General features: G+C 48.7%; 1 protein-coding gene and 1 long non-coding RNA gene across 2 annotated transcripts in view; both read right to left on the bottom strand.

Moving 5' to 3' along the window:
- Positions 1–617, bottom strand: part of LOC111231728 — an 831-nt gene extending 214 nt beyond the window's left edge. The window contains exons 1-2 of the long non-coding RNA XR_002665510.1: positions 590–617; positions 201–263 (exon numbers count right to left, since the gene is read on the bottom strand). This is a non-coding gene — a long non-coding RNA (uncharacterized LOC111231728). The remainder of the gene's footprint in view (positions 1–200; positions 264–589) is intronic.
- cdc42bpb (CDC42 binding protein kinase beta) overlaps positions 1–13,898 on the bottom strand; it is a 36,453-nt gene that overhangs the window by 4,070 nt on the left and 18,485 nt on the right. The window contains exons 22-38 of the mRNA XM_022758945.1: positions 13,516–13,596; positions 13,365–13,436; positions 13,156–13,261; positions 12,766–12,902; positions 11,724–11,863; positions 11,401–11,482; positions 11,100–11,316; positions 10,150–10,212; positions 9,722–9,963; positions 9,260–9,614; positions 8,479–8,576; positions 8,309–8,393; positions 8,096–8,213; positions 4,990–5,107; positions 4,589–4,816; positions 3,910–4,019; positions 3,526–3,595 (exon numbers count right to left, since the gene is read on the bottom strand). Of these exons, the coding sequence (XP_022614666.1) occupies positions 3,526–3,595; positions 3,910–4,019; positions 4,589–4,816; positions 4,990–5,107; positions 8,096–8,213; positions 8,309–8,393; positions 8,479–8,576; positions 9,260–9,614; positions 9,722–9,963; positions 10,150–10,212; positions 11,100–11,316; positions 11,401–11,482; positions 11,724–11,863; positions 12,766–12,902; positions 13,156–13,261; positions 13,365–13,436; positions 13,516–13,596 (2,322 nt within the window). The remainder of the gene's footprint in view (positions 1–3,525; positions 3,596–3,909; positions 4,020–4,588; positions 4,817–4,989; positions 5,108–8,095; positions 8,214–8,308; positions 8,394–8,478; positions 8,577–9,259; positions 9,615–9,721; positions 9,964–10,149; positions 10,213–11,099; positions 11,317–11,400; positions 11,483–11,723; positions 11,864–12,765; positions 12,903–13,155; positions 13,262–13,364; positions 13,437–13,515; positions 13,597–13,898) is intronic.

The raw sequence follows: 13,898 nt of genomic DNA, 5'->3' as shown, positions 1-13,898 counted from the left end.
TCAGTTCATCAGACAGCCTCTGTCAAAGTGTTTGAAATTGAGTGTTTCTCTAATTGTTGTGGTGTGTGTGTGTGGTGGTGTGTGTGTGTGTGTGTGTGTGTGTGTGTGTGTGTGTGTGTGTGTGTGTGTTGTGTGTGTGTGTTTGTGTGTGTGTGTGTGCTTACTGTGTGTGTGTGTGTGTGTGTTTGTGTGTTTGCTACCTCTCGGTCCAGTTCCTGGTCTGGTTCAGAGACGCCACGAGATGACGCTGCTCCCCCAACAATCTGAACCAACAGAAACACAGATTACAGATGACATCATTGAGGACAGGTTGAACAGTTTTCACCTTCATTTCTGGTGGTTCTGTAGGTTCTATAGGTTCTGTAATGTTCTGTAGGTTCTACAACTGTTCTAGTCTGACATCAAGAGAAGAGGAGGAGAAGTGAACACAATAAGGCAGCATGTCCACTATAACTCTCAGACTCCTCATCAGGGTCCAGATCAGACAGACCTTCAGATCAGTTCAGACTGATGATGAACATGTTCATGTGACTGTCTGTTGCAGCTATGCTCCAGGTGTGTGTTTACCTGTATACAGGTGTGTGTTTACCTGAAGCTGTACGGGGTGATGTGCGTCTTGCTCTTCTCTGGTGCGGGGAGATTACTGACAGGGGCGGGCTTATCTTTGGACAGAAGTCATCCATGAGAGGAAGGCATCACACTCTGCTGCGCAGCGCGCCACACACAACAACACACAACATCACACACACACACACACACACACACACACACACAACACACAACACAGTGAACACACTCTCAGGATTCACAGGCTGGACAAGAGGACCCCCCAACCACGCACCGTTGGGTCGTATGAAAGCCTCGCCCACTCAGAAACACAGAACAGTTTTTCTGTGCTAAGACTCATGGGATATGTAGTTACTGAGTACTTATTTCAACCCAGGTTGAATAAGAACAAAGGCAATCCTTGTCCCTTTACCCCGCGCCTCACTGGACAGCTGGCGTTCATGTACAGGTCACACACCTGAACACTGCTCTTTCATTTTATTATGATTGATGATGATGTAAAGACCTGGTCTGTTTCACACTGTTACCACTGACGACCACACTGTCTCACTTGCTGTATTCAGGGCTGTTGTACATTCCAGGTGTTCAATGTACATCATCTATCTAACGGTCATGTGCCCAACAGATCAGACACCTTGATACCTGAACGCAGCGGACCTGGTGAAGGTTTTACAAAGAGGAGGGAGCCACTACATGCAACCAGAGGAGACAGGGGGTGAGGAGGGTGAGATGGGTGTGAGGGAGATAGAGAGAAAGCTGGGCCTTAACTCCTGCAGAAGAGAGAGTGGAGGTCGGAGAGGAGGAGGAGGAGGAAGGCTGCAGGAGGCTCTGCTGGGAGAAGGAGGAAGAGGACGCCGTCTTTCTGCAAGAAGGCGCCGGCCGACGCCAACGTCATGTGATAGACGTGCTCAAAGTTGCGCAGGGGGAGAGATGAGGGTGTGACGGAGGAGGAGGAGGGGGAGGGAGACGGGGAGGGGGAAAGGGAGCAAATCAACCAACCTTAACAGGGAGGTGGACGAAGAGGAGGGGTGAGGGAAGTGAGACAGGGGAGAGGAGGGAGAGAAGAGAAGGAGGAGTCAGTGTGATGACAGGAGCTGTCAGAGGGGGAGGAGGTGAGGAAGGAAGAACATGCGGCAGTGAGGAGGAGGCAGCATCAAAAGAAGAGGATTACCAGAGGGAAGGTCCATGAGGACCTGCATTCCCGTCTCCTGCGTCCCATGTGAGCCACGTGATATTAAATGTTGGTCGGAGTTAGAGATCATCTTTGACCGGAGCTCCGGTCCCTCAGCACTCCCTGGAAACACACACAAGACACAAACATGACAACAACACACACACACACACTCAATATGACAACTACACGTAACGGACACACACACACACACACGACACACATGACACAACACGTAACGACACAGACACCACCACACACACGACCAAAATAATGACAAACACACCACACGACAAAAACATCGTAACGACACACACACACACACACGACAAATAAATACATGAATCAAACACGTAACGACACACACACACACGACAAAAATACATAACACAACACACACTCACTGACACACATGACAACACAACGTAACGACACACACACGAGGACAAAATACATGACCACACACACACACACTCACATGACCAAAATACATGACAACACACGTTGACGACAACATGCAACACACTCACATGACAAAATACATGACAACTGCACGTGAACACAACACTACACGACAAAATACATGACAACGCACGTGACACACACACAAGACACACATGGACAACACACGTGACGACACATACACACATCACAATGACAACACACGTGATGACAACACACACCACACAACAATCACTATGACAACACACCGACGTGACGACACACACACAACACACAAATCAACATTGACAAACACACGTGACGACACACACTTACGACAAAAACATAAACCACACACCACACTCACATGACAACACATGACAACACACGTGATGACACACACACACACATTCAATACTACGACTGAAACAACGTGCCGCACACACACACACACACACACAATCACATGACAACACACGTTGACGACACAGTCATCAACGACGACAAAATACCATAACACACACACACACTCACATGACCACACATGACAACACACGTAACGAACACACACGAGACAAAATACATGACAACACAACACACACACTTCCACAGACAAAATACATGACAACACACGTGACGCACAACACAACACCTCACATGACAAAATACATGACAACGCACGTGACACACACCACACACACACGACAAAATACTGACAACGCACGTGACACACACAAGACACACATGACAACACACGTGACGACACATACATCACAATCACATGACAACACATCGTACGACACACACTATGCGGGACACACACACACACGAAAAATACATGACAACACACACACACTCACAATACCACCGACAACAACACACACACACAACCGCTCTTCGACAACACACGTAACGACACACACACACAACACAAAATACATGACAAACAACAACACTCAACATGACACACATGACAACACACACACAACACACTCATATGACAACACACGGTATCGACACACACACACAACATACAACACACACACGACAACATCATGACAACACACGTAACGACACAGACACACACCACACCGAACGACAAATATACATGACAACACACACACACTCACATTGACAAAACACGCAACGTCAACTACACACACGACAAAATATCATGACAACAACACACACTCACATGACAACACGACAACACATGTAACGACACACACACACACACTACAAAACAGCAACACCACACACTCACATGAAACAACACACACACACTCAATCTTCTCTTGTGTGTGTGTGTGTGTGTGTGTTTGTGTGTGTTTGTGTGTGTTTGCTACCTCTCGGTCCAGTTCCTGGTCTGGTTCAGAGACGCCACGAGATGACGCTGCTCCCCCAAAATCTGAACCAACAGAAACACAGATTACAGATGACATCATTGAGGACAGGTTGAACAGTTTTCACCTTCATTTCTGTGGGTTCTGTAGGTTCTATAGGTTCTGTATGTTCTGTAGGTTCTACAACTGTTCTAGTCTGACATCAAGAGAAGAGGAGGAGAAGTGAACAATAAGCAGCATGTCCACTATAACTCTCAGACTCCTCATCAGGGTCCAGATCAGACAGACCTCAGATCAGTTCAGACTGATGATGAACATGTTCATGTGACTGTCTGTTGCAGCTATGCTCCAGGTGTGTGTTTACCTGTGTATACAGGTGTGTGTTTACCTGAAGCTGTACGGGTGATGTGCGTCTTGCTTCTCTGGTGGCGGGAGATACTGGACAGGGGGCGGGGCTTATCTTTGACAGAGTCATCCTGAGAGGAAGGCATCACACTCTGCGCGCGCGCGCGCGCACACACACACACACACACACACACACACACACACAGTGAACACACTCTCAGGATTCACAGGCTGACAGAGGACCCCCCCACCACCACCGTGGTCGTATGAAGCCTCGCCCACTCAGAAACACAGAACAGTTTCTGTTGCTAAGACTCATGGGATATGTAGTTACTGAGTACTTATTCAACCCAGGTTGAATAAGAACAAAGGCAATCCTGTCCTTTTACCCCCGCCCTCACCTGACGCTGCGTTCATGTCACAGGTCACACACCTGAACACTGCTCTTTCATTTATATGATGATGATGATGTAAGACTGGTCTGTTTCACACTGTTACCCTGACGACCACCTGTCTCACTGCTGTATTCAGGGCTGTTGTACATTCAGGTGTTCCATTACATCATCATTCTAACGGTCATGTGACCAACAGATCAGACACCTGACCTGAACGCAGCGTGACCTGGTGAAGGTTTACAAAGAGGAGGGACCACTGCAGACCAGAGGAGAACACGGGGGAGGAGGGTGAGAGGGGTGAGGGAGATAGAGAGAAGCTGGCCTACCCTTCCCAGAGAGGAGGTGGAGGGAGAGGAGGAGGAGGAGGAAGGCTGCAGGAGGCTCTGCTGGGAGGAGGAGGAAGAGGACGCGTCTTTCTGCAAGAAGGCGCCGGCCGACGCCAACGTCATGTGATAGACGTGCTCAAAGTTGGAGGGGGGAGAGATGAGGGTGTGACGGGAGGAGGAGGAGGGGGAGGGAGACGGGGAGGGGGAAAGGGAGGCAACATCACCAACCTTAACAAGGGAGGTGGACGAAGAGGAGGGGGTGAGGGAAGTGAGACAGGGGGAAGAGGAGGAGAGAAGAGAGGAGGAGTCAGTGTGATGAACAGAGCTGTCAGAGGGGGGAGGAGGTGAGGAAGGAGAACATGCCGGCATGAGGAGGAGGCAGCACAAAGAAGAGGAGTTACCAGAGGGAGGTCCATGAGGACCTGCATCCCGTCTCCTGGTCCCATGTGAGCCACGTGATTAAAGTTGGTCGGGTTAGAGATCATCTTTGACCGGAGCTCCGGGTCCCTCAGCATCTCCCTGGAAACACACACAAGACACACATGACAACACACACACACACACACTCATATGACAACACACGTAACGACACACACACACACACACGACACACATGACAACACACGTAACGACACAGACACACACACACACACGACAAAATACATGACAACACACACACACTCACATCTCACATGACAACACACACACACACACGACAACACACGTAACGACACACACACACACGACAAAATACATGACAACACACCCACACTCACATCTCACATGACAACACACACACACGACAACACACGTAACGACACACACACACACGACAAAATACATGACAACACACCCACACTCACATCTCACATGACAACACACACACACGACAACACACGTAACGACACACACACACACGACAAAATACATGACAACACACCCACACTCACATCTCACATGACAACACACACACACGACAACACACGTAACGACACACACACACACGACAAAATACATGACAACACACCCACACTCACATCTCACATGACAACACACACACACGACAACACACGTAACGACACACACACACACGACAAAATACATGACAACACACCCACACTCACATCTCACATGACAACACACACACACGACAACACACGTAACGACACACACACACACGACAAAATACATGACAACACACCCACACTCACATCTCACATGACAACACACACACACGACAACACACGTAACGACACACACACACACGACAAAATACATGACAACACACCCACACTCACATCTCACATGACAACACACACACACGACAACACACGTAACGACACACACACACACGACAAAATACATGACAACACACACACACTCACATGACAAAACACGCAACGTCACACACACACACGACAAAATACATGACAACACACACACACTCACATGACACACGACAACACATGTAACGACACACACACACACACACGACAAAATACATGACAACACACACACACTCACATGACAACACACACACACACACACTCATATGACAACACACGTAACGACACACACACGACACACATGACAACACACGTAACGACACAGACACACACACACACACGACAAAATACATGACAACACACACACACTCACATGACAAAACACGTAACGACACACACACACACACACGACAAAATACATGACAACACACGTAACGACACACACACACACGACAAAATACATAACACACACACACTCACATGACACACATGACAACACACGTAACGACACACACACGAGACAAAATACATGACAACACACACACACACTCACATGACAAAATACATGACAACACACGTGACGACACACACACACACTCACATGACAAAATACATGACAACGCACGTGACACACACACACACGACAAAATACATGACAACGCACGTGACACACACACAAGACACACATGACAACACACGTGACGACACATACACACAATCACATGACAACACACGTGATGACACACACACACACACAATCACATGACAACACACGTGACGACACACACACACACACACAATCACATGACAACACACGTGACGACACACACACGACAAAATACATGACAACACACACACTCACATGACAAATTACATGACAACGCACGTGACACACACACACACATGACAACACACGTGAAGACACACATACACACAATCATATGACAACACACGTGACGACACACACACAATCACATGACAACACACGTGACGACACATACACACAATCATATGACAACACACGCGACGACACTCACACGACAAAATACATGACAACGCGCGTGACACACACACACATGACAACACACGTGACGACACATACACACAATCATATGACAACACACGCGACGACACTCACACGACAAAATACATGACAACGCGCGTGACACACACACACATGACAACACACGTGACGACACATACACACAATCATATGACAACACACGCGACGACACTCACACGACAAAATACATGACAACGCGCGTGACACACACACACATGACAACACACGTGACGACACATACACACAATCATATGACAACACACGCGACGACACTCACACGACAAAATACATGACAACGCGCGTGACACACACACACATGACAACACACGTGACGACACATACACACAATCATATGACAACACACGCGACGACACTCACACGACAAAATACATGACAACGCGCGTGACACACACACACATGACAACACACGTGACGACACACACATACACACACTCACATGACAACACACACACTCACATGACAAAATACATGACAACGCACGTGACAAAACACACATGACAACACACACGCACACACACACGAGACAAAATACATGACAACACACACACACACTCACATGACAAAATACATGACAACGCACGTGACGACACACACACGACAAAATACATGGCAACACACGTGACGACACATACACACAATCACATGACAACACGTGACGACACATACACACAATCACATGACAACACACGTGACGACACACACAGACTCACATGACAACGCACATAATGACACACGCACACACATGACAAAATACATGACAACACACGTGACGACACATACACACAATCACATAACACACGTGACAACACACACACACATGCACACACACAAGACACACATTACAACGCACGTGACGACACACACATACACACACTCACATGAAAAAATACATGACAACGCACGTGACACACACACACACACGAGACAAAATACATGACAACACACACACACTCACATGACAAAATACATGACAACACGTGACGACACACACACATGACAAAATACATGACAACGCACGTGACAACACACACGCACGCACGCACGCGCACGCACGCACGCACGCACGCACACACACACACACACACACACACACACAACTTTTTGCTGAGTCATTGATGTTTTATTTTGCTGAGTCACCTCCTCTGCTGAAGTCGCTCCTCCTCAGGAACCTTGAAGAGAAACTTTCTCTTGCTGCGAGTTCGAACCATCAACTTCCTGCTGTGGTCCGACGTCTCCGGGATGGTGAGGTCGCCCTCTGAAGACAGAGAGGTAGAGACGGACAGAGAGACATTAGTTTGTGGGTCCAGGTTCAGGTGTGTGGAGGTTTAAGTTCAGGTGTGTCGTCATTACCTGATGAGGTGTTGCTGAAGTAAATCAGACGAGGAGGTTCTGAACTCAGCAGGTTTAACGTCCCTTCAACATTCAGAGGTCTGATCTGAGGACAGAGACAGAACAAGGTCCTCAGTTAGTCCTCAATGTAACTGGCTGATTCCAGGCTGTGCTGTGCTGTGATTGGTTACCTTGCGTAGGGAGATGGTCTGAACCCACTCTGTGGTGTGAATATCGAAGACATCAACTCCGTATTCACTGTAGACCGTCAGGTGGGACGAGTTAGAACCTGGAGAGACAAGGACAGGTTTCACACCTGTCTACCCTTTTACATATACTGTACACCTGCTGGTTACCTGTCTGAACTCACCTGACTACCAGCTTCACCTGTCTGAACTCACCTCACTACCAGCATCATCTCGCCCTCACCCGACTACCAGCTTCACCTGTCTGAACTCACCGCACTACCAGCATCATCTCGCCCTCACATGACCACCAGCTTCACCTGTCTGAACTCACCTGACCACCAGCTTCACCTGTCTGAACTCACCTGACCACCAGCTTCACCTGTCTGAACTCACCTGACTACCAGCTTCACCTCGCCCTCACCTGACCACCAGCTTCACCTGTCTGAACTCACCTGACCACCAGCTTCACCTGTCTAAACTCACCTGACCACCAGCTTCACCTCTTTGAACTCACCTGACCACCAGCTTCACCTGTCTGAACTCACCTGACCACCAGCTTCACCTGTCTGAACTCACCTGACCACCAGCTTCACCTCTTTGAACTCACCTGACCACCAGCTTCACCTGTCTAAACTCACCTGACCAACAGCTTCACCTCTTTGAACTCACCTGACCACCAGCTTCACCTATCTGAACTCACCTGACCACCAGCTTCACCTGTCTGACCTGTGGTACATGTACTTCCTCCTCCATGATGACATCAGTACCAATAGGAGTAACATACTACATGCGAGTGGGGTGGCGGGCCACATCAGCTCCTGGGTCCGAGACCGGCGGCCCTGTCCGTCCACGTAGATGCCAAGTGAGCTGAAGCAGAGCAGCAGCTCACTGGATCCGACCTCCAGGGCGTGCAGGGCGTCCAACGGCTGCTGGGACAGGAAGGCCAACGACGGATCAGCGGGGCTCACCAGGCTAATGGGGGACGACTCGCCCTGCAGGGCCAGAAGAGCGAAGCCCGACGGATACCCAACGCACAGCCGCTCCCTCACCATCCCCAACCACTGCACCACACCTGGAGCCTGGACCTCCCACAAACGCTTATGGTGAGGCCTCACCGGAGTGATCTCGTAGCACTGAACCTGGAAGAACGTTAGCAGAACTGGACCATTAGGACAAGAACAGAATTAGAATCATAGAAACAGAAGCAGAACCATAGAGCCACAGCTGTGGTTTCCAGGAGACTGACCTGGCGTTTGACAGCAGCCAGCAGACAGGCAGGGCCTCCTGGTCGGAGCACCCCTGTGGTTAGAGCCTGGCAGCCTTTGGTATCCGTCAGCTTAAAGTCAAAGGCAGGCTCCGCTCCGTCCAGAACCCCCCAGGGATGAAGGTGAACCTGACGGTTCCGACCGCCGAGCAGAGCGATGATTTTATCCTTTGGGATCAAATCGATCTGATAGACCTTCTTACTGTCGACTGCTCGCACAATCACTGGAAACAGAGACAGATTACTTGTCTACCACATAGAGACAATTGGACATGATGTTTCTGAGAAAAGACACTGGACTCTAGGTAAAAAAACACCCTAATACCGGTTCTGTATCAGGTTTTGTATCTGCTGCGTCGCCTAAAGTTTAAACACAACTTTTGATCTGAACATTAAATTGTCTGTCTCACCGTCTCTGGTGACCTCAATCACAAACAGTCCATCTTCTGTTCCCAGGGCGATCCTCTCTCGATCTGCCAACAGAGACAATGTGTTAAAATCTTCATAATCAAAGAGGATCCATCTGACAAACTGGCAACTGAAACACAAGCTGAGCTGCCTGTTATCAAAAAGTCTGCAAGACCAAACTAATCACATCAAGCGAGACATTTATAAGACATTTATCTTGGGTGTCATTACAGCCGAGAAAGTTAAGACTCTTTAGCAGCGTTTGGGTTCCCAAAAAGCAGCTTTCACAAGACCATATTCTGACATAGACACTGAGACAGAGACAATTATACAAGTTCTAAACGAGCTAATAGCTAATAAGCTGAAAGCTCATTCAGGCTTGTTGTCTAGCTGCTAACACTGGACAAAGACAATTGTATCGGTTTGTCTTGAAGAAACATCACAGGGTGAATTACTGATATGAAATAACACTGAAGAACACTGCAAGAAACTTCCAGTTTTTCTCTCTTTTTTTTTTTAAAGTATATTTTTTTGGGCTTTTATGCCTTTAATGGACAGCACAGTGGAGAGTGACAGGAAACGGGGAGGCAGAGAGAGGGGGAATGACATGCAGTGAAAGGCCGTCCGATGCGGGATTCGAACCGGGGCCGACTGCAGCGAGGACTGTAGCCTCTACACATGGGGCGCCTGCTTAAACCACTACGCTACACGACGCCCCCAGTTTTTCTCTTTGGCACGTGATGAAACAGACATAACAAACTCTGCCCACCTGGCCATTTGTGTGTGTGATCATTGCCAAGTTTGACACAAAATGGCCTGCCCCCCCGAGTTGTAACCGTCCATTACCCTACCTTTAAGTTAAGTTAATTTTATATATTTATTTAATTGAATATTTATTTTATTGCACACACATATAATTTTTCTAATCTGGTTGTAAATGAGCGTCACTGACCGAGCACTGCGGCTGACAGCGTAGTCTTGATGACAGGGAGCGAAGCGTCGTAGGCCTCATGCAGAACGTGGACCTGCCGGCTCTTCAGCAGGTTCTTGGTCAGAATGCTCTGCAGACCCTCCAGGATCCGGACCCACTTCCTCTTCTCCACCTCGCTCTCCGCCAGGACCAGCAGCGATACCGAGGAGAGCTGTGAGATCAGCTGCGATGACGTCACCTAATTTTGACAACAACAACAAATCAGGACAACCACAAGTCAGAGTTCAGACAGGGAGCGTTCGGAGGGGAAGAGGTGTCCTACCCTGAAAATGCAAGGGATGTCTTTCCTGGTGGCGTGGATCACATCTGACGCCAACACAGAGCTGACAGAAAACTCCTCGTCTCTGAGACAGAAAACACAAGAAAATCATTCTCATATCAGCATAAAACATCTATTAAAACCACATGAGATGAATTGGAATCAACTTCCACCGTTGTTTTATGTGAGAAAAGCTTTTTCAAAAGCTACTCATTGTTTCAAAACTACCAGAACCTTCTCAAAGAACCCTGAGTTTTCCCAAAAGACCAGAGACTGCCTCAGACTTCCTGACATGAGGTGAGTGGACAGACAGATGGACAGGTTACCTGAGGTCGAGGACCAGACTGGCCACCACCCCTGGCTGGGTGGACTTCCCCTCTGGGACGTCGTAGAGAAACAGTTTACAGTCAGATACCACGGCGAACGCTCGCTGCCAGCCCTTCTTCACCCCGCTGGGCTTCGGAATCTGCCAGAGCAAGCAGCACGTGAGTCTGGTACTGTGGAACACAGTGGAACACTGTGGAACCTCTGAGGAACTACTGTGGAACCACTGAGGAACTACTGTAGCACCAGGATCCACTGAGGAGCTACTGAGGAACCACTTTGGAACTACTGAGGAACTACTGAGGAACCACCGTGGAACTACTGAGGAACCACTGAGGAACCACTTTGGAACTACTGAGGAACCACTATGGAACTACTGAGGAACCACTGAGGAACCACTTTGGAACTACTGAGGAACCACTGAGGAACCACTAAGGAACCACTGAGGAACTACTTTGGAACTACTGAGGAGCCACTGTGGAACTACTGAGGAACCACTGAGGAACTACTTTGGAACTACTGAGGAACCACTGTGGAACTACTGAGGAACCACTGAGGAACCACTCTAGCACCAGGAACCACTGAAGAACTACTGAGGAACCACTGAGGAACTACTGAGGAACAACTTTGGAACTACTGAGGAACCACTGTGGAATCACTGAGGAACCACTGAGGAACCACTGAGGAACCACTTTGGAACCACTGTGGAAACACTGAGGAACCACTTTGGAACTACTGAGCAACCACTGAGGAACCACTGAGGAACCACTTTGGAACTACTGAGGAACCACTGTGGAACTACTGAGTAACCACTGAGGAACCACTGAGGAACCACTGAGGAACTATTGTAGCACCAGGAACCACTGAGGAACCACTTTGGAACTACTGAGTAACCACTGAGGAACCACTTTGGAACTACTAAATAACCTCTGAGGAACTATTGAAGCACCAGGAAACACTGAGGAGCTACTGAGGAACCACTTTGGAACTACTGAGGAACCACTGAGGAACCACTCTGTCAGAACGTCCCCCTGGGGCTCTTACCCTGACGTAGCCCTTGTAGGCGGTGCCGATGCCTCTCTGGACGTCGACGCCCTGAGGCCTCTTAGCCTGTTCTGCTGGGATTGGACAGACCAGGGGGGCGTAGTCTTTACAGGAAACATGGCAGATGAAGGAACACACTGCAGAGAGACATGGAGAGACAGACTGAAGGGAACCTTCTCTTTGGATGCGACACAACACCTGGTTGCTGTTGCTGTGATTATCCTCACTGAGAAAATAAACACTTCAGTTAAACTTGAATCATGGGTGGACGGCAGCAGGTTGGAGTGGGTGGTACAGGCCAATGCAGTCGTGGTGTCCTGCTGCCGTCCAATCAAAGTACAGGCCGGTGACAGTGACTGCTCAGCGTTGTGTTGGTGTGTGTTCCTGTACCTTCACAGGCATATCCCTGTCTGATGAGCCCGACCATCAGTGAGGTGCAGTGTGTGCACTGAGTGGGACTGGAGAAGGTCTTGATGCTCAGCTGATGAGCCTTGGGCTGAAAACACACATACATGAAACATATATGTCGATGAAGACATGGGAGACACATTCTGCAGTCCCCCAAAGGTAACATCACACCTGGGGAAACGGTCACATACCTTTGGTGTCGTCAGTGCTGCGCTCTGGTAGGTGGGGGAGGGGCTCGCTGGGACTAATGCTGCTTTAACTTCCTGTGGTCACAGACAGAGACTCAGTCAGATGAACTGTAATATACCACACTGACAAACAGGCAACCTGTGTGAGACTGACCTCGTTGTCGGAGGTGGTGGAGGGCGAGGGGGAGGGGGAGGTGGTCTCTGATTTCTGTGGGGTGGAGTCTATGTCTGTGGTCTGCAGGTAAAAGAACAACAGGTGAGGAAACAACAAACATCTAGACGCCGTGTTTCAGTCCAGATCAGGACACTTTGATTCTTTGATCTGATCCAGTTTCCTGAGTCGTATTCATGTGTTCATCGGGAAACATCCAGCTGTGTGTTTAATGATCCATGAACACGCCATCAGAGAATAAATGATGACGATCACAAACAAATCCAAAAAGACAATGGACAAAATGATCGATAACAACAATTATCAATACTGCAGCAGCAGATGTTACTGATGACTGAAAACTGTAGAGGAACACGTCACTGATA

The sequence above is a fragment of the Seriola dumerili genome, unplaced genomic scaffold, assembly GCF_002260705.1.
Source record: "Seriola dumerili isolate Sdu_G_001 unplaced genomic scaffold, Sdu_1.0 BDQW01000312.1, whole genome shotgun sequence".
Classification (NCBI taxonomy): Eukaryota; Metazoa; Chordata; class Actinopteri; order Carangiformes; family Carangidae; genus Seriola; species Seriola dumerili.
The sequence above is the reverse complement of the archived record's forward strand: the minus strand, read 5'-3'. Positions and strand labels throughout refer to the sequence as shown.